The sequence below is a fragment of the Schistosoma mansoni genome, chromosome 1, assembly GCF_000237925.1.
Source record: "Schistosoma mansoni strain Puerto Rico chromosome 1, complete genome".
NCBI classification, from domain to species: domain Eukaryota; kingdom Metazoa; phylum Platyhelminthes; class Trematoda; order Strigeidida; family Schistosomatidae; genus Schistosoma; species Schistosoma mansoni.
This window is the reverse complement of record NC_031495.1, coordinates 43,622,347-43,644,416: the sequence shown is the minus strand read 5'-3', so window position 1 is coordinate 43,644,416 and position 22,070 is coordinate 43,622,347. Positions and strand designations below refer to the sequence as shown.

The 22,070-nt window shown below is 37.8% G+C and overlaps 1 protein-coding gene across 1 annotated transcript in view; it reads right to left on the bottom strand.

Moving 5' to 3' along the window:
• Positions 1–21,668, bottom strand: part of Smp_160740 (putative ctl2) — a gene marked incomplete at its 3' end in the record, with an annotated part of 34,574 nt that extends 12,906 nt beyond the window's left edge. Inside the window, exons 1-7 of the mRNA XM_018794523.1 lie at positions 21,625–21,668; positions 19,493–19,532; positions 14,556–14,613; positions 13,400–13,460; positions 13,064–13,208; positions 6,153–6,227; positions 507–619 (exon numbers count right to left, since the gene is read on the bottom strand). Coding sequence (XP_018648927.1) covers positions 507–619; positions 6,153–6,227; positions 13,064–13,208; positions 13,400–13,460; positions 14,556–14,613; positions 19,493–19,532; positions 21,625–21,655 — 523 coding nt within the window. The 5' untranslated portion in view covers positions 21,656–21,668. The remainder of the gene's footprint in view (positions 1–506; positions 620–6,152; positions 6,228–13,063; positions 13,209–13,399; positions 13,461–14,555; positions 14,614–19,492; positions 19,533–21,624) is intronic.
• Positions 21,669–22,070: the final 402 nt, after the last annotated feature.

Sequence of the window (22,070 nt, the reverse complement as noted above, 5' to 3'; positions counted from 1 at the left end):
AATTCATAATTACCGATATGTTTATTAATGGGGAAAAATTTTTGAAATGAGTAGTATGGAAATTTTTTAGGAAATTTCGGTGATTCATAATAAGTACAATAATGTTGACGTGATAAACGAAATAGCTGATATGCGGCAGATTCAACACATTTTGATCGTTTGATATAATCATCTGCTGTACACCTTGCTGAAGAGCGCCAAGTAGCGCGTAACCTAGGTCCAGAGTTTCCTGTTGACTATCTCCAATTACCATCTTAACTGATTATATAATGACCATTATTTAATTAAACAATCGCTACTAAGAACGAACTAATTAATATAGGCATTTTATTCATCTTTAGCCTACATAACTAAACCTAGGAAAGGTATACTTACATTACAATTTTTGTACATTAAAAAGCATAAAAATAAAAAATACATAAAAATACTCTCTTTGTTATAAATAACAATAATTAGACAAAAAAAGTACGAAAGAAATATTCATTGAAATCTAAGACAATAAATACCGAAAGAAAACAGGGCAACAAATAGAATTAATGTAGTCCAAACCATAACTGAAGTACAGCATCGTAATAAAACGATCCAACAGAATGACAAAACCACAGATACTGAAATACATCTGGAAATAAAACCATAAACATAAATAAGATTTATTTAGTATGTGAGAAATGTGTATGCAACGGAATCTTAAATTAGCAGAAAAACAAGAAAAATCAACAAAAACACCCTAACAAAATACATATTAACACGTAAATAAATTTCTTTTAAAAAAAGACATTGTAAACTGTATTTCACATCGTAACTATAAAAGCCGTTTAATAATTCATATTCTATTGTTATAAACTGTTACATTTAAACTAAATATGCCTAACATAATCAATCTATAGTCAATTACATAAACGAATTATAAGATTTCTTGGCTTACGAGAACTGTACTTAAGAATTGCGTTTGCACAGTATTCATTTAGCGCATTGAATTGAGTAAGATGGCATTAAACAAGGGACAACATAAAGTAGGTTCGGGTATTCTATCAAGAAAACAAGTCTTGAGAAGTAACTGAAGTCTTTACTTATCTCAGATACTTAATTTTATTAATAGGTTGGAGGTGGTCGGTAAGAAACTTTAGATCGAGGTTTCGTTCCACCTACGACTCACCCGCAAGGAGCACCTAAAATCTTCAGGGAATCGATGCTCTCTGTAGGATTTGAACCCGCATCTGCAAGACATACAATCTCAGATGCTACTACTTAGCTATTCTGGTAGAGACCGATATCCTATGTGACTAAAATATTTGTAGCTGATTGATCACTAGGTAGTGACGAATGTCATTCTTGTTCAGGTACGCCGGTTGGAGTCCCACAAGAAGCGTTAAATCCTTCAACATTGCAGATGGACCTTGATTACGAGTGGCAATTGGCAGGAAACTTATATTCCGAGTCTCCTGTCAACTACCTCTAACCACCTAACATCTCGACATTGTGCGTAATGCTGAGTCCCCGAACATTGCAGCTACCTTGACGTGGTGGTCGGGCTTGCCTATCGTGATGAACCAATCGAGCTATGCTGGCTGGAACAATCGTTCCTCGAGGTCCTACCATGCCAGACAGGTCGTTTGAAGAGCGGTGAGACTAAAAGCAGCAAACCCAAGGTCCGAAGGCGAAGTCGTACTGCCGACTGTACAGAGGTGTGACAGCAGTAAGGTGTTTCCTTCAGACAACCAGCATGACAGCGATGCTGCCTTCCCACAAGGAGGGGTGGGGTTAGAAAAGGTCGACCCTAAAAATGCACACCTCGCCTTATCCCACGGATATCCGTCTCCGGCGGTAAGGTCCCAACAGGTACGAAGCTAACACAAAAGTCACCCACAAAAAGGTCGTATGTGACCGACCTCAAGCATTTGTCCCTTGGACACTGCGGTCACGCTCTCAGGTCATTAAGACCACTTCTAACCCAATTTCCTTTTCAGGTACCTCTAGAAGAACCCTTCCACGGTGTGGGCATCCGGGAAGTGATAACTGCCCTCATACCTCTAACAACACTCAAGACCACTGTATTCATAATCAATCTCCTTCTTCAATTCCTACTATTCCTTCTACCTTGACTTTCAACACTAAACTTCCTCTCTCGGTTTCCTCCTCAAGTGTCACCATGGCCAACGATTCTAGTGCGCGAAACACTGTCCCAGGTCTACTAAAACCTCGCTCCAAACTACACATTGGAGCTTTCAACGTACGTACCCTATGCCAAATCGGTCAACAGGCCTCCTTAGCTAAAACCCTAGAATCTCGTACCATTGATGTATGCTGTATCTCCGAAACACGCATACAGGATCCCAGAGTGGTCATTCACTTGACCTCACCTCACCAAAATGGACAGCCAACGAAATACACCATCCGTGTATCTGGCGACCCGTTGACACACTGACAGCTGTGGAAACAGCAGTAACATCTATTAGTTATTTAAACCATAGGGCTCCAAAAAACCAATGGATTTCTTTTAAGTCTATTTCACTGATGGATTCGCGTAAACTCATCCCATCAGGCTCTGAACACGACGAAGAGCGTAAACAAATTAGATCTAGGTTAACTAAAAGTCTAAGGAACGATCGTGAGCAGTGGTGGGCAACGAAAGCAAAAGAGATGGAAAAGGCAGCGGCTGTAGGCAACACCAGGCAACTATTCAGACTAATAAAAGAAACCGGAATTAAGAAGTCAAGTGTAAGTGAGACAATCTCGGAAAAAGACGGAACCCTTATCTGCTCTCAACCCAAACGTTTAGAACGATGGGCGGAACACTTTAGCTGGCCTTCAGCTACTGCACAACTACCCGCTATTCCCAGAAAACCTGAATGGAACATTGAAGTAGGCCCCCGACCCTACTTGAAGTTCAAAAGGCTATAAGTAATCTGAAACGAGGAAGAGCAGCTGGTCCAGATGGATTGGCTCCAGAGGTCTTTAAATATGGTGGTCCAATTTTAGCGATTAGGTTGACTAATATTCTGGCTAAAATCTGGGAGACGGATGTAATCCCATCCGACTGGTCACAATCTCTGATTGTCCCAATATATAAGAAGGGGCCAAAATCATCCTGTGATAACCATAGAGGGATTAGTCTGACTAACATAGCATCTAAAATACTAGCCTCAATAATTATCGGGCGCCTAACTAAGACTCGTGAACTGCAAACACGAGAAAATCAGGCTGGCTTCAGACCTGGTCGTGGCTGTATCGACCACATATTCACCATTCGTCAAGTTTCAGAGCACAGACATGCTTACCGGCGTCCGACAATGATAGTTTTTCTTGACTTGAAAGCAGCATTTGACTCTGTAGACCGAGAGGTTCTGTGGCAGTGTCTGTCATTGAAAGGTGTATCTGAGAAGTACATAAACCTTGTGAAGGCTCTTTACTCGAACACTATTAGTCGAGTGAGAGCTTATAGCGAACTGTCATATGATTTTACAACCTCAAGTGGTGTCCGTCAAGGCTGTCCACTATCCCCATTTTTGTTTAACTTCATTATAGACCTGTTGCTGCAAATAACACTCTCTTCGACTGAATTTTCAAAAATTGATCTTCTACCAAGAGGTTCACTTATCGACTTAGAATACGCAAATGACATAGTCCTGTTTGGTGAAGACGCTGACAAAATGCAGAGTCTTTTGTTGGAACTCAGTAATAATGCCAGGATGTTTGGGATGCGTTTCTCCCCATCCAAATGTAAATTGTTACTCCAGGACTGGCCTGCGTCAACACCTGAACTAAGGATAGGGAGTGAAGTAGTCGAACGCGTCGACAACTTCATTTACCTTGGAAGTCTGATCAGCCCTAATGGGTTGGTGTCTGACGAAATCTCAGAACAGATTCAAAAAGCTCGTTTGGCTTTTGCCAACTTACGACACCTATGGCGAAGACGAGATATCCGTCTATCAATTAAGGGACGAGTATACTGCACAGCAGTTCGTTCTGTTCTACTTTACGGCTGCGAAACATGGCCATTAAGAGTAGAAGATACTCGTAGGTTACTAGTATTTGACCACAGATGTCTTAGAAATATTGCTCGCATCTGGTGGGATAACCGGGTAAGTAATAGTGAGGTTAGACGCAGGGTATTAGGGAATGATGGTAAATCAGTTGATGAGGTCATGAATCTTCATCGACTGAGATGGTTGGGCCACGTGTTACGTATGCCTGAACACCGATTACCACGACGCGCTATGATGACTATTATTGGGGATGGTTGGAAGAGAGTTAGAGGCGGCCAAACCAAAACATGGCATCAGTGTTTGAAGTCACTAACTTCTAGTCTGAGCCATGTTGGTAGATGCAGACTACCTGGTTGGGGTCCGCGTGACTATCGTAACCAATGGTTAGAGACTCTGGGTGGCATGGCTCAGAATCGATCACAATGGCGTAGGTGTATACACTCTTTATCTTCCCTTAAACTATGAGATTAAAATTGCTTCATATCTCTCTTCCTTCCTATACTATATCCTTATATACAACCTATAATTTATATACTACTACCAACACTAAATTAACTACTATTAATCCGGTGTTGATCTTGTTGTGCTAACGAGGTATGGCAACTTGGACCGATGCATATATGTGCCTGGTCCTACGTTGTCGCTGACTTGACTTGACTAATGCTGAGTCACCCATAGAAGTGGTCACTAAAACTTGGTCGAAAGAATACGATCAGCACCAAAGAACTGGACACTTATGATTCCGGTCACTACTCAATAATTAATTATAAACTTAGCTTAATACCGAAGGTAGAAGAAGCTTGTTTACTGAGAGGGAAAAATCTTAAAACAACTCAATCGTGGGAAATAACGCGCCATAAAAGGGTAAATAAAAAGTAATAAAGCTATACATTAAGAATTTTAGTGTTTTAAGCAAGAAAGATGTGACGGAAATTTAAAAGAAAACGGACAGTCTAGGAAAAATTTGCGACTAATGAATATTGTAATAGAATCGCGCTTAACGTCGGACAAATGAAATAAACTAATATATTCAACGCATGGATTATCATATTTCGTTTCACTAAGTATATGGCACGTTTCATCGTTCAACATTGGCTATTTCACTGAAGATGATTGGTCCTAAAAAACTAATGAGAAAACGAAGACTTTGCACGTATAAATGATGCTACAAAAGTGTTCGCTTGTCTGAGCGCACTATATAAGTTGTTTATTTTTCTTTTAAAACAAAGTGCACGTGCCAGAAAGAAAAACCAGTTCATACATACAAACACACAAAGTGCATTACAGTTTCATAATAATTTCACAATCTAATTACACTAAGGACAAATGTAAACAGTTATCAAAGGCCACTAAAAAAAGTAAATGCCTTGTGAAGTTATTTCAGTGAAGAAAATTTTCTTTCCGCCGATATCATTTTCTTAAGCTGTACAATCGTTTGCATAAGTTATTTTATAGCGAGTAGTCTATCGTAAAATAGAGGTGTTAAGAAATTATCGACGATAATCAAACGTATTCAAGTATCGGATGCAAAAGCCTATGACGATGAAGTGGTGTTGCGTAGTATAATAAAGTAATCAAAAACTGTCAAAAGATATCAAGTATTAAATAAAATAAGTCAATAAATGAATGTTATTTCACAGTAATTAAAGTTATTCAAAGTTTTCCAGGTGCTGAATAAAATGGGTGTTGTATCATTTAGAAAGTAATCAAAATTATCAAGAAATAAGGTTGCGTAGTAGTTTGGAAACCATAACAATTAATAATCTAAACAATAAATGCCGAAACCAACTGTTTACTTGACAGAGAAGAAGGTGAAGAATAAGATAATAATGACCACCTACAGTGTGTAAGATTAGGAGGAGGCATTAAGACCATAGAAGAATAACAGGTGGAGCATAATTCTCTTGTACAGAAAGGTCGGGTTTGAAGTTTAATTTTTTGTTCTTGAGCTTCTTCTTAATCATCATAATGATCTTGGATAAGTGCCTATGTATCTGATGCATGTGTTAAGAGGTTTTGTAATACTTTCCAATACTACAGAACAGTCAATTATGATCTACTCAACGTAAAAAGAGCCTGAAAGCATCCGGATTCCTAAATTACCAAATAAGTCATAAGAAAACCTACACAGAAAACTAGTAATTAAATCAAAACAGTGATGCTCACATCAATATAATATGCCAGGTTTGACTTAGATCAGCAACAACTTTTTCAAAGATTGTAGTAAATTCCAACACCAATCTGAAAATAAACAATAAATATTGGTAATACACCCAAACGATTAAAATAAAAAAAGGATTCAGTCAATAACTCTCTACATAAATCTATAAATATGACATTCAGATAAAGGATATGTGCCTAAAGTTGCAGTAGAAATACTCTCTTTAATGTGAGACTCCATGCATAATACCCTATCACGGGTTTCATGATTACATACAAACACAATATATGTTGAATCTGACCGTTCCTAATCGACTAAATCCAATTATTTTATTCACATTTTACTTTCAAAAGAACTCGGCGTACAATCCATTTTGCATTATGATAATTAACGAATATGTGAGCACATTAATAATCATTTTTAAAAATATAAGTATAACAATTGACTCTGAAAAGTATAAACGAAGATTAAAAGTAACAAATCATGCATCACCAATGTTAGTATTCTATTTGAAAAAGACAATGGTATGCAGATAGAAAATACTTGAAGTTGACACTTTTAATTGTAAATACTAATAGTAACAGAATACAAGAGATGGTTGTTTTGATTTTCAGATATTATTAAAAATAAGATAAAAAGAGAAACAGACTTAGTAATTCAAGTGAAAAGTTATGTGAGAAGGGTAATCAATGGGGTAATCAAAACTGTCGAGGGTAATCCCTAAACTAATTCAAACAATGTCTCATTCAGACATGAAGATGAATAAATTTTAGTGATCATTTTGCTATAAATTCCCAATCACAAATATTGGATTATTAGCCTTTGTTGTAGTGGTATTAGAAGTATAATTTTTGGCTATTAAGGAATTAAAGGATAGAGATTTATAGAGCAGTAATGTGAATGATCTTACTCAAACTATAGTAGGTCAAAAGTTGTATCTGTAGACGAATGTTTATTTACCACTGAAGAACGAAGACTCGGTGAGTTTTCTAAAAAACTAGACATATAATTGAAGGAAATAAACTTGTACTCATAATCCGCGGATGAAATGTATAGTGATCAAAGTAATTCAACTCATAAGAACAAGTAATAAAACAGAACGGCGAAATCCAAACTGTTTGCACATTTCCAGGTTTTCATTTTCAAAAGTAGAAAGTGATGAGATATTTCATTTTGTAAATTACTTTTAAAAGTATTTTTTGTATTTTTGACGGTCACCTTTAACCTAAAGTAGTAACAACTTACTGATTACTACCTAATTAGTGCACATTTTATTATCAAACCTACACATTAAAACACTAATATATAAACAAAGTATACTCTTTTCAATTAATTCCTTTCAGGGTCTTGTTCATGCTGTTATATCTCCAGAAAGGTTCTAATTTTGTAATTTTATTCTGAAAATTTGAATTCTATGTTTTCGCGTCAAGAGACGCTTAGTTAACCTACAGCGTACATTTCCCAATGGGAAATCTTTGATTGCCATTGGTTGACGGATTTTTAGCACGCTATTTTGTTGCTCTCCCATGGGCGTTTCTATCATTGTATAAATAAGCTTGATTTGTGTGCTTAGTGACCTCATATTTTTGGGGGCTTGTAGAATACATTCTCTACACTTCATCAAGTCCTATTGATCCAGTTAGCAGGGCCGGGGACAATGGATTAGAAAAGACTATCGTGTCACTGTATCTTTGACCTTTGTTCCGTTTACCAAGTAAGGTGAACTTGTAATATCATTCAAGCATATCAGTTCTACAATTATATATCCAAATTAATAATCAAAAATGTGGCCATGTTAGAGGCAAAATATATTGTTTGAAAATTATAACATGACCAATATGCAGTATTAACTTGATTCAGCTTATACGTTAAGTAAAATAATAAGATTCATGACCAGAATAAATCGGACCCACATTTATTCTGATCACTAATCTCACAACTTCATTGAACGTATCAACTGAATCAAATCAACAATTTGTATTAGTTATCCCAACACTAACGACCTTAATTTATTTTACAATCCTTAATTCATATGCTATGACATTTAAACGATGTATTCTGCCTGAAACCTAGTCCCTTTTTGGATTATTAATTTGGATATACGGATCGTAGAACGTGAAATCGTCTAGTAACATTAATGGGAGAATTTAGCTTCATGCTATGTATGTTTCGTACATGATAATTAAGAACAGAAAATCCTTTCTTCAGCTTGACAGGCCCAATAATATCCCGTATTACTTTTACGGAAGCATATTGTTTGAAAAAGCCATACTATAACCCGATTTGTTACACTGTACAAAGTAATATATGGAAAATGTTTTCGAGCTACCAGTCCTAAAGTCCATAGTCTTTTACGACTACACAAGCTTGTCCACATCAACCAGCGTCATCCTATTCAGTAAATCTGTCCATTTTGAAATGCTCGCTTTCAATGATTTCATTTTTCCTGCATCACTATCACTTTGTCCACTTTGTTTTTCTGTGTATGCGAGTGTATTTTAAACTATTGTCTAAGAGTTATGATCAGTTGAGCTTTAGTTCCCTCCAAAGTAAACACTTAATTAACAAACGCTCAAAACCCACTGATTTGATCTAATCAAATAGTGGCAAACGAGTTCAAAGAGAAATTTATAGTAATCAATGGTTGTAAAAATTAACTTCTTGGACCATTTGCAGAATTTTGCAAGCCATTAGTAAGGTTAGGATTTTCTGTAGCAAGAAAAAAAAACTTAAGCTGGGTAAGATCTTGCGTAATCACCGAACAACAGCTTGGGAAAACACGAAGCAGTAGAAACACTAAAGGAACAAAGCTTTCTGGAGAAATAAACCAACGAACAAACAAACTAAATATCAAAATGATTAGGAGTATTCTTACTTGTTCAAATATTCATGAACATATAAAATCGGACTAAATTAGATAATATGAACCTTTAGGGTAATTAGTTTGAATATATGTGACATACATAATTAAATAAAACACAAATAAATTGGTTTCTAAATAAACACCACAGAAGTTAACTCGACAGCTGTATATATTCTCTTTATTCACTCAAGTATTGAGTAGAACATAGACTGTCCAGGACTATATTGGAGCACATTGATTGGCTTACTTCTACCAAATCAGAACTAGCGGAAATTGGAGAAGACTCTAGGATCCCATGTAACATTATATAAGTAGTAACGTTTTTCACTCCCGTTCGACTTGGTTCATTTGGAAAATAATTACGTACCTGCCCAAGCCTTGTTCTAATCTGAGAACAAGTTGAGTGAAGTAAAGTGTCCGAAAAACACTAAGCAATAAGAGTAGCTGGGTCACATAAGGAAAGACTTGACAAATATACAACAAATTACACAATATGTATGTCAGCAGTACTACACAGTAGATCGTCGAACAAAACGGAATGAACACAGAACATTGCATAAAATGATATTGGGTTACGTTGCCACACTTTCAAAGAGCACAGAAAAAAAGAAATATTCAAGAATCAAGGAGAGTGGAAACAGTAACGATAATGACAAGACTGATAGTTAATAGTACTTAAGATTTTATATCATTAGAGATAAGATATTTCATCCTGTAAATTACTTTTATGTGTAATTTTATTCATTTCCAAAAATCAACCTTTAATCTGAAGTAATAATAACTTACTGTTTATTACTTGATTAGTGCATGTTTCATTATCAAAACTACATACATTAATCCAGGGCCATGATGAAAAGTTATTTCTTAGTTAGATTTACTCAGTACTATCATAAAGTTTAAAGGTGGATATTTTTAAGAAAAATATTTTCTAGAAAACAATAAACAATGAGAATGAAGTTTAAGGTACACTTTAGTTAACAAGAAATTCAAGCTAATATTACCAAGATAGTATTTGCAGCTACTCATAGATAGCGCATATAAAAGTTGTAACTAGTAAGTTACTATATTTACAAACTATAAATAAACAAAATGCATGGCGGGTTCATTCTTTTCACAACTAAATTTAAACACTAAGACACTCAACTTTAGAAATCTCACAAAGTGGAATCAATTTCAAACCTGTGACAAAGCTGTAAACAATCAATAGTGTTGTGACTTTATAAAAAACAGACCGTATGCCATTTCGTTATGATTTTATGTCCGGCTTGTATCACATGATTTATTCACCAATCTAAATACTTGTCTAATCTTGACACTGTGCCAAACCAATGACGTTCAACTGGTGTGAACAGTCTAGCGTCCTTACTGGTCCCTTGTCCGCCTAGCCCTTCCGATTGAGTTCAGAACACCAATTACAGCTTCTGCTATGCGAATCATTTATTTGAAGCATACTCCGTTTATATACCAGACAGAGAGACAGACAGACAGACCGCATCACACCAATCCAATTACTGAATACTAATACAGTAAGAATACATATAGAATAATAGTCCATTAATAGGTCCTGGGAGTTGCCCGTACTTATGTCTTCGCTAGGATATAACAGATAGCTTATATTAATAACTCAAAAACCCTTACCATGAGGAGAGACATTTTGACACGTTAAATATACAACACAATACAACGCATGTAGATGGTGGCAACAAATATACGCTATAAAAGACATAAACATCATGATACATAAATTTGAACAATTAGTGTTACCGCATCTCAGTTACCCAAGTTTTAGAACTGGTACAGCACGCAGTTGTACACAATACCGCTTACAACTCACAAAGTTATTCAAGTCTGAGATTCTCGTTTATCATGGACAACTTTATCATTACTATTTTTGACAACGAGACTATAATTAGTGCTACTAAAATAGGCAATGTTAAAATCTGCATATACAATAAATAATTAATCAGGACAACAGATTTTTTCGAAAAACTTTAAATTGTCAGATGATAAGTTAAACTTCACCTTGACAGACATAACAAGTGTGAAATCGCTTCATATATTTTCATTTAACAATTATGAAGAGACTACAATGGTGATTAAAGTGCAGTGTATCCGGTACAGCGTTTACTTGACAAATTTAGTGTTTAAAATAATGAAGTCAGTCAGTCAGCTACAACGTAGGACCAGGCACATATATGCATCGGTCCAAGTTGCCATACCTCGTTAGCACAACAAGATCAACACCGGATTAATAGTAGTTAATTTAGTGTTGGTAGTAGTATATAAATTATAGGTTGTATATAAGGATATAGTATAGGAAGGAAGAGAGATATGAAGCAATTTTAATCTCATAGTTTAAGGGAAGATAAAGAGTGTATACACCTACGCCATTGTGATCGATTCTGAGCCATGCCACCCAGAGTCTCCAACCATTGGTTACGATAGTCACGCGGACCCCAACCAGGTAGTCTGCATCTACCAACATGGCTCAGACTAGAAGTTAGTGACTTCAAACACTGATGCCATGTTTTGGTTTGGCCGCCCCTAACTCTCTTCCAACCATCCCCAATAATAGTCATCATAGCGCGTCGTGGTAATCGGTGTTCAGGCATACGTAACACATGACCCAACCATCTCAGTCGATGAAGATTCATGACCTCATCAACTGATTTACCATCATTCCCTAATACCCTGCGTCTAACCTCACTATTACTTACCCGGTTATCCCACCAGATGCGAGCAATATTTCTAAAACATCTGTGGTCAAATACTAGTAACCTACGAGTATCTTCTACTCTTAATGGCCATGTTTCGCAGCCGTAAAGTAGAACAGAACGAACTGCTGTGCAGTATACTCGTCCCTTAATTGATAGACGGATATCTCGTCTTCGCCATAGGTGTCGTAAGTTGGCAAAAGCCAAACGAGCTTTTTGAATCCGTTCTGAGATTTCGTCAGACACCAACCCATTAGGGCTGATCAGACTTCCAAGGTAAATGAAGTTGTCGACGCGTTCGACTACTTCACTCCCTATCCTTAGTTCGGGTGTTGACGCAGGCCAGTCCTGGAGTAACAATTTACATTTGGATGGGGAGAAACGCATCCCAAACATCCTGGCATTATTACTGAGTTCCAACAAAAGACTCTGCATTTTGTCAGTGTCTTCACCAAACAGGACTATGTCATCTGCGTATTCTAAGTCGCTTAGTGGTCCCCCTGGTAGGAGATCAATTCCTGTAAATTCAGTCGAAGAGAGTGTTATTTGCAGCAACAGGTCTATAATGAAGTTAAACAAAAATGGGGATAGTGGACAGCCTTGACGGACACCACTTGAGGTTGTAAAATCATATGACAGTTCGCTATAAGCTCTCACTCGACTAATAGTGTTCGAGTAAAGAGCCTTCACAAGGTTTATGTACTTCTCAGGTACACCTTTCAATGACAGACACTGCCACAGAACCTCTCGGTCTACAGAGTCAAATGCTGCTTTCAAGTCAAGAAAAACTATCATTGTCGGACGCCGATAAGCATGTCTGTGCTCTGAAACTTGACGAATGGTGAATATGTGGTCGATACAGCCACGACCAGGTCTGAAGCCAGCCTGATTTTCTCGTGTTTGCAGTTCACGAGTCTTAGTTAGGCGCCCGATAATTATTGAGGCTAGTATTTTAGATGCTATGTTAGTCAGACTAATCCCTCTATGGTTATCGCAGGATGATTTGGACCCCTTTTTATATATTGGGACAATAATAATGAAGATATGATGAAGGTCAAGTTTTAAAAAAAACGAAAAACATTAATTCTTAATTGATTGAAAACTGAATCCTTATCTAAAGTGGGAAAATTGGACGTACATGTGGTACACCAAACATAACAATATAGAGTTCTATACTACACTGCGGCACCGAATAATTGTACCCTGTAGGTTCACCAATCAAAAAATTAAAATATATTTATAGTGTGATAGATTTAAATGGAGTCTGACGTAATTACACTGAAAATAAAGTGAAAATGATTTTGAGAGGGCCAAAACAACCTATTGTAGATTTACTTACTTTCGACTTTTCGCTACTTCCATACCATTCACCTCTTGATCTTTGGCATTCTTTAAAAGTATACGTTTACCAGTTTCATCACGAACTTGACCAGTTCCATTTCCCATTAACCGAGATACTTGACTTGGGATGCACCGACCAAGCACTTTTATAGAATACAATCAAATAATTTAGTAAATAAAAATTAAACTAGAAAGTGATACATCTACTAGAGAACTCAAAATGGACAATTATAATTATACAGAAACAAAACGGGTTGTATCATGCTTATGTTTAACCATTTCAAAACGTTCAAAATCCATGTTATAAAATAGAGATGTAATTTTTAAAACTAACTTGATTTGGAGTGATATATATATGGGGCACATTGTTTGTCTTGTACTAACTGTTCAATACTCTAAAAGAACACGATGTAAAATGTTACCAAAAATATTTGTGAAAAATTAATTGATACAAATAAACTGCACAACTATCTCTTAAAACTTTACAATTAACATATTTTATAACTAACAGTATGATTAACCCTTAATCTCTAGTACTTCATAGAGAAAATTCTACATCTACAAATTTTACATTGATATAAGGCTGTATAGGTTACAGTTAAATTTCTAGTTTTTGATACTGATTAGAATATTCAATAATGTAATTTTTAATGAGGTCACCATTTTCAAGCTAACAAATTTAATTTGTATTAATTGTGGTCTAAAATATTCTAAAGCATTAGAATTTATGTAACAAGTGATTAACTATAGACTGATGAGAGAAAATCCTGTCCAAAAATTGTCAACACTGCTATCAACGAAGTTCAAATAGTTCAGGTAGATTGATTTAGATCAGATATATAGAACAGCGAAATACTAATGACATAAAAAGTCATTTATTTTATAGTCTGAAAGTACTAACAAAATAGAAATGGAAACCAGACTTGTGACTCAAGAAGATTCCGTGTTGACTTTTGATAGTCCAGGACCCGCGTTTCATCCTATTTGGGACTCAGGTGGATGTACCTGCACCCCAGAGTTGATGTTTACCCTTGGACTTGAACCCAGCACTATTCACTATAAATGCCATCGCATTACCTACTTAGCTATTGAGTCCAGATAGCCGCTCCCAATGGGATAATCCGAACCGTTTCAAATTGAATAAAATATTTTAAATTATTAAGAATACTAAAGCATGTATTTCTGTTTTTACAAACTAATATTAATTTTTATTTGTAATTTTTTATTTCATCTGATGCTTATGAGTTTATAAGTTATCAACTTAGTGAAAGGTTCAAGTAACTTTTGAGCTTTATATTTATCTGGACCACAAAAAAGCAGAATGAAATTCTTAAAAATTATATGATTGAAATTCGTTATTAAATATATATAGTAACTAGACTCAAATACAGCTTTTGAAAATGAACTTGCTAAAGCAAATTTGTTCCCTGAATTCTTTCTTTGATAAAGAATACTTACCAGTCAAAGTATGAAAGAATGGAATAACTTACCTGGTTGGCAAATTTAGGGTCATTCGCATTTACACCCCCCAGACATATCATTAAACTTCTGACATTAAACTCCTCAGATTTTTTCTCAAAAGGAGTTTTCCAAGACCAGTAATATTCTGGACACGATGCCACACAGACCTGTATTAATGTGAATAAAAATGCGATAGGTTTGTAGGTAACGCTAACAAAACTTTGTTATTGTTGACTAATTATTCATACCAAAATGAAAGTCGACCTCTGTAGCGGGATCTAGATTGGATTAAAGCATGTTCCGTGTAGGATTGTGTTGAGGCACGATGATTGGCTATTTCTTACCCAATCAGCGCTAACGGAGATTCGGGGGAGTCTCTAGAATCTTGATATGTAAAAACTATAAATATACTAACGTTTTTTTATTGTGATTCCTACTTCAGTGTATAAGTACGTCCCTGTTCTGATATGGAGACTTGTCGCGTGAAGTAATGTACAAGAATACTGATCAATAAGAGTAGCTAGGTGGTAAGAAGAGAATTTATAATATTCTCTATCAGTTCTGATCATGACTTAGTTTTCCACTGAATATCCTCTTCTTATCAACTTAAAACTTAATAACATTATGCCATACTTATCACGTGAGAGCTAGTGATGCTTCTGGCTAACAGAACATAAGTAGGTTGAGATGTTAGTCACAAAATGTAGTGGAGGACGTTTTTAGTGATTGATGAAACGAGTTTTCGATTATCAAAATCAATGAATAAGACCTTAATTGATAAACGAATCCAATAACATGATGTGGCTACTCAAGAGACAATATTATTGACCGGAGCCCCCAAATGATTATATATTAAATGTAAAACCGCTAGCCAGAATATTTCCCGACCGTTGCAGCTACCTTGACGTGGTGGTCGGGCTTGCCTATCGTGATGAACCAATCGAGCTATGCTGGCTGGAACAATCGTTCCTCGAGGTCCTACCATGCCAGACAGGTCGTTTGAAGAGCGGTGAGACTAAAAGCAGCAAACCCAAGGTCCGAAGGCGAAGTCGTACTGCCGACTGTACAGAGGTGTGACGGCAGTAAGGTGTTTCCTTCAGACAACCAGCATGACAGCGATGCTGCCTTCCCACAAGGAGGGGTGGAGTTAGAAAAGGTCGACCCTAAAAATGCACACCTCGCCTTATCCCACGGATATCCGTCTCCGGCGGTAAGGTCCTTTGAAGGACGGAGCTAACACGAAAACTACCCACAAAAAGGTCGTGTGTGACCGACCTCAAGCAGTTGTCCCTTGGACACTGCGGTCACGCTCTCAGGTCATTAAGACCACTTCTAACCCAATTTCCTTTTCAGGTACCTCTAGAAGAACCCTTCCACGGTGTGGGCAACCGGGAAGTGATAACTGCCCTCATACCTCTAACAACACTCAAGACCACTGTATTCATAATCAATCTCCTTCTTCAATTCCTACTATTCCTTCTACCTTGACTTTCAACACTAAACTTCCTCTCTCGGTTTCCTCCTCAAGTGTCACCATGGCCAACGATTCTAGTGCGCGAAACACTGTCCCAGGTCTACTAAAACCTCGCTCTAAACTACACATTGGAGCTTTCAACGTACGTACCCTATGCCAAATCGGTCAACAGGCCTCCTTAGCTAAAACCCTAGAATCTCGTACCATTGATGTATGCTGTATCTCCGAAACACGCATACAGGATCCCAGAGTGGTCATTCACTTGACCTCACCTCGCCAAAATGGACAGCCAACGAAATACACCCTCCGTGTATCTGGCGACCCGTTGGCTAGTTCTCGTGGACTTGCAGGTGTAGGCATAGCACTCAGTACAAGGGCAGAACAGGCACTACTAGAATGGATCCCCGTTAACAGTCGGCCGTGTGCTGTCCGGCTAAATGGCTCCGTAAGAACTCGGAAGGATAGGGACACACGTCGTTGCCTTTTCGTCGTTTCTGCCTACGCTCCCACTGACTGCAGCCATGATGAGGTGAAAGATGACTTTTACAGAAAGCTCTCCGAGCTTCTTCAGAAAGCTAAGCGCTCAGACATGGTAGTCGTAGCGGGTGACTTTAATGCCCAGGTAGGCAGCTTAAATCAAACAGAAAGACATTTAGGTGGGTGTTTTAGTATTCCGGCTCAACGAACCGATAATGGTGATCGTCTGTTGCAACTATGCTCAGACAATCGTTTACTTTTGGCAAGCACTAATTTTAAGCATAAGGAGAGACATCGTCTAACATGGCGACCACCTGCACCAAACCAACGATGGACTCAAATAGACCATATTGTCATCAGTCATCGTTAGAGAGGCTCAATAGAAGATTGTCGCTCGTATTGGAATACTTGTTTAGACTCTGATCACGCTTTAATACGAGCGCGCATTTGTCTGCGCCTCAATGGACGCAGGAAAAGTACACTAAGAAGACCCATTAGGATTGAACTGGAGGACGAGAAAGCCAAATGCGAATTCCAGAAACAACTGAGTTCACATCTAGGCAGTTCTGTAAACGAGACTGACCCAGATACTGCTTGGAAAGACATACGAACAGCTGTGGAAACAGCAGTAACATCTATTAGTCATTTAAACCATAGGGCTCCAAAAAACCAATGGATTTCTTTTAAGTCTATTTCACTGATGGATTCGCGTAAACTCATCCCATCAGGCTCTGAACACGACGAAGAGCGTAAACAAATTAGATCTAGGTTAACTAAAAGTCTAAGGAACGATCGTGAGCAGTGGTGGGCAACGAAAGCAAAAGAGATGGAAAAGGCAGCGGCTGTAGGCAACACCAGGCAACTATTCAGACTAATAAAAGAAACCGGAATTAAGAAGTCAAGTGTAAGTGAGACAATCTCGGAAAAAGACGGAACCCTTATCTGCTCTCAACCCAAACGTTTAGAACGATGGGCGGAACACTTTAGCTGGCCTTCAGCTACTGCACAACTACCCACTATTCCCAGAAAACCTGAATGGAACATTGAAGTAGGCCCCCGACCCTACTTGAAGTTCAAAAGGCTATAAGTAATCTGAAACGAGGAAGAGCAGCTGGTCCAGATGGATTGGCTCCAGAGGTCTTTAAATATGGTGGTCCAATTTTAGCGATTAGGTTGACTAATATTCTGGCTAAAATCTGGGAAACGGACGTAATCCCATCTGACTGGTCACAATCTCTGATTGTCCCAATATATAAGAAGGGGCCAAAATCATCCTGTGATAACCATAGAGGGATTAGTCTGACTAACATAGCATCTAAAATACTAGCCTCAATAATTATCGGGCGCCTAACTAAGACTCGTGAACTGCAAACACGAGAAAATCAGGCTGGCTTCAGACCTGGTCGTGGCTGTATCGACCACATATTCACCATTCGTCAAGTTTCAGAGCACAGACATGCTTATCGGCGTCCGACAATGATAGTTTTTCTTGACTTGAAAGCAGCATTTGACTCTGTAGACCGAGAGGTTCTGTGGCAGTGTCTGTCATTGGAAGGTGTACCTCAGAAGTACATAAACCTTGTGAAGGCTCTTTACTCGAACACTATCAGTCGAGTGAGAGCTTATAGCGAACTGTCATATGATTTTACAACCTCAAGTGGTGTCCGTCAAGGCTGTCCACTATCCCCATTTTTGTTTAACTTCATTATAGACCTGTTGCTGCAAATAACACTCTCTTCGACTGAATTTTCAAAAATTGATCTTCTACCAAGAGGTTCACTTATCGACTTAGAATACGCAAATGACATAGTCCTGTTTGGTGAAGACGCTGACAAAATGCAGAGTCTTCTGTTGGAACTCAGTAATAATGCCAGGATGTTTGGGATGCGTTTCTCCCCATCCAAATGTAAATTGTTACTCCAGGACTGGCCTGCGTCAACACCCGAACTAAGGATAGGGAGTGAAGTAGTCGAACGCGTCGACAACTTCATTTACCTTGGAAGTCTGATCAGCCCTAATGGGTTGGTGTCTGACGAAATCTCAGAACGGATTCAAAAAGCTCGTTTGGCTTTTGCCAACTTACGACACCTATGGCGAAGACGAGATATCCGTCTATCAATTAAGGGACGAGTATACTGCACAGCAGTTCGTTCTGTTCTACTTTACGGCTGCGAAACATGGCCATTAAGAGTAGAAGATACTCGTAGGTTACTAGTATTTGACCACAGATGTCTTAGAAATATTGCTCGCATCTGGTGGGATAACCGGGTAAGTAATAGTGAGGTTAGACGCAGGGTATTAGGGAATGATGGTAAATCAGTTGATGAGGTCATGAATCTTCATCGACTGAGATGGTTGGGCCATGTGTTACGTATGCCTGAACACCGATTACCACGACGCGCTATGATGACTATTATTGGGGATGGTTGGAAGAGAGTTAGGGGCGGCCAAACCAAAACATGGCATCAGTGTTTGAAGTCACTAACTTCTAGTCTGAGCCATGTTGGTAGATGCAGACTACCTGGTTGGGGTCCGCGTGACTATCGTAACCAATGGTTGGAGACTCTAGGTGACATGGATCAGAATCGATCACAATGGCGTAGGTGCATACACTCTTTATCTTCCCTTAAACTATGAGATTAAAATTGATTCATATCTCTCTTCCTATACTATATCCTTATATACAATCTTTATATACTACCACCACTAAATTAATTACTTCTATGAATCCGGTGTTGATCTTGTTGTGCTAACGAGGTATGGCAACTTGGACCGATGCATATATGTGCCTGGTCCTACGTTGTAGCTGACTGACTGACTGGATTCAAGAATCAAAAGTCACATGGTTAGCAAGGGAGAAAGTAAAAATGGAGTCACTAAGCGTAACTGAGTTATGGTGGAGAAATAAAAGTGAGCTCAAAGATACGTAGCTTCCACACAGAAATGTTTTTTCAGAAGAAGAACAATAAATGATTGTATAAGGGACATGTATAAAAATACTTTAAAAAGACTTACCTATTTCGTACAGGGCCAGTGGTACGTAGTGTTTTCGTACCTGAAAGTTAGGGAATTATTCACACTTAGTTAAGAACATCTGGACTTCACCACAACCAATAACTTACTGCCGGAGAATGAATCGAGGAATATGAGACATTCTTAAGCAAGTAAAGCAAACATAAAAAACACCACCATCAAATTATAGATGAAAATATGAATACCACTTAATTACGATTCCCTGTCAATTTCTGTCAAATAAAACATCCCATACGACTGACTGATAAACTTGTGGTCACCTATGAACGAAGTAAAAGATGCCATAAGTGTTATTTAGAGTTTCCGCATTTCTCCTCAGTAAAGTGACCAACAAAATTTTGAAGTAACAGTAGCTTGTTTATCATGAGTTTTGGATTCCAAATATTGCAGTCACAAAAAGCAAAGTATACTTCCTATATTTACAAAGGAATCACGCAGGTATATTAGTGAGGAGTTTTGGAAGTCAGCCCAAGATGACAGACAAAAAGAATTTGTTTGGGCATTCGAAATACACCAAGCCAGGCAGACAAATGAATTTGGGGTGCTCCCATGTACTTTGGTTGAAGTTTCTACTTAATGTTAATTGGAATTCCAGCATACGAACGATTCTCAACCAATATACTTGCTAAACTATGTAGTTTCCCCCTCACAGATCATAACCGCGCGCTATTCAAAAAAGTGATATTTTTCCTGAGGAAATTTTATAGTATTGGTCGTTAAATTACGCATCAAGACTACTGTTTTGGCTTTAATTGAATTTCTTCAGTCAAAGTGATCCCCAAGAGTGATATTCCTCTAGAGAAGTTTATCATCTGTACTTCACGAGTACAGATATATATATATACCTCTGAACATTGTATCCATAGGTGTTAAGGTCTTTCTGTAACTACTGAAGTCAGATTTTTTTGTTTATTTTATATAGAAACATAAAACAAATCTATGGTGCAATTGAGACATCGTTGTGGTAGACTAGCATGCTATTTCCCGGTCGATGAGGGGATGAAATGTGATATCTGCAATAAGTAGTATCACAATGTGTGCACCAGACTCACACCGGCTGCATATAAACGGTGCTGCAAGCCATTATCACGTTGGTTGTGTAAAGAATGTTGTTCTACTAAATCTTTGCTGATTCTAGAGGCGATCGAGCTGCTAAACATAGCTAGAAAATCGCCTTCTGATAAAGAGGCAGCAGATGATCAGAACTCTACTTTCGAGGAAATTGAGAGCGCTATTATGAGCCCAGCTCTAGACTTAAATGAGACCAAAAGGGGGGACCCCATCAGGGAAACGGACAAGTATATGGATATAGGCAAGTTACAAGGAGAAAGAAGAGGTGCGCTGAGAAGAAACTACCTATAGACAGTAATGAGGCATGTGAATCTGCGGGTTCAGTTCCGGACTCACATACCAATGTAATACAAACTATAGGGGAGCCAACTCTGAGCAGTGCAGAGGAAGTGATCAAGAGACAAAATAAAGTAAATGAGTGGCTTGGAAAGCTAGACCTCTTTACCCTGTCCTATCGTAGACTAAGGAGTGACCCAACTTTTATATACGAAATACTGAGAAATGATATTGGACCTAAATTATTCTTTTTCCTCCCACTAGATCGGAACATCTCAAAGGACATAGAAAGCAAGCAGAAAAGCTAAGGACGAATAAAATACCCGTGGCGTATAGGTTTTCACACCGAGTCATCAATACTTAGAACGTGCTGCCCGAAGCAGTGGTATATACACCTTCAATTGACTCACTCAAGAGAAGACTGGACACTCACAGAAGCATACTAGAAAAGAATGACACAAGCCGTAGACCTGTCCTTACTACACAAATCTGAAATCATCCCAATAGGTGTTTTGGATGCGACATATTGGATGAAACGTTGGGCTTGCGAGTATGGCGACAGAAAGTGAGGGAATAAAAGTATGTTGAACTTATGGTAATTACTGATGATATCCATGTCCTGATCACCTTAAAGTAGTTTTGTTGGAATTAGTATCACCATGAAACAAAATTGCATTTATTACCTATTAAGAATTTACAAGACTATTGCACTTTATTCTACTTCCAAACGATCAACAAATGAGTACAACAAACCACAAATAAACTACCTGTATCCTGCGATTGTCCACAGCATCCCATACTTTGCGCCAAATATTTTGAATTGAAAGATGTGACAGAAGACAGGCTAGCACTTACCAATAGATTAAAAAAATACCCCTTGATTTTAAAAAATCAATGGGAATGTCATTTGTTCTGAAATTTCATAATTTTCTCATTTCTTATCAATTACCAATTACTGAAGAATAGATTTCTAAACATTAACTACGAACAGTTGGTTGTTGGCTTTTAGAAACTAGCTTGATGTTGAATTATAGTCTGTTATCTGGCATCGATACTCTAGAGGAATGTGATTCCTCTGTGAAGTAGCTTTATTAGTATTTGGCAATAATACTGAACATGTTCAACTGAACACTAAACGGCTGAAAACACCTGTAACGTTCAGCCTTTGGGATGTGCTGCGTCTAAACTGAAATTACCTTGTGTTCTAAGGAGA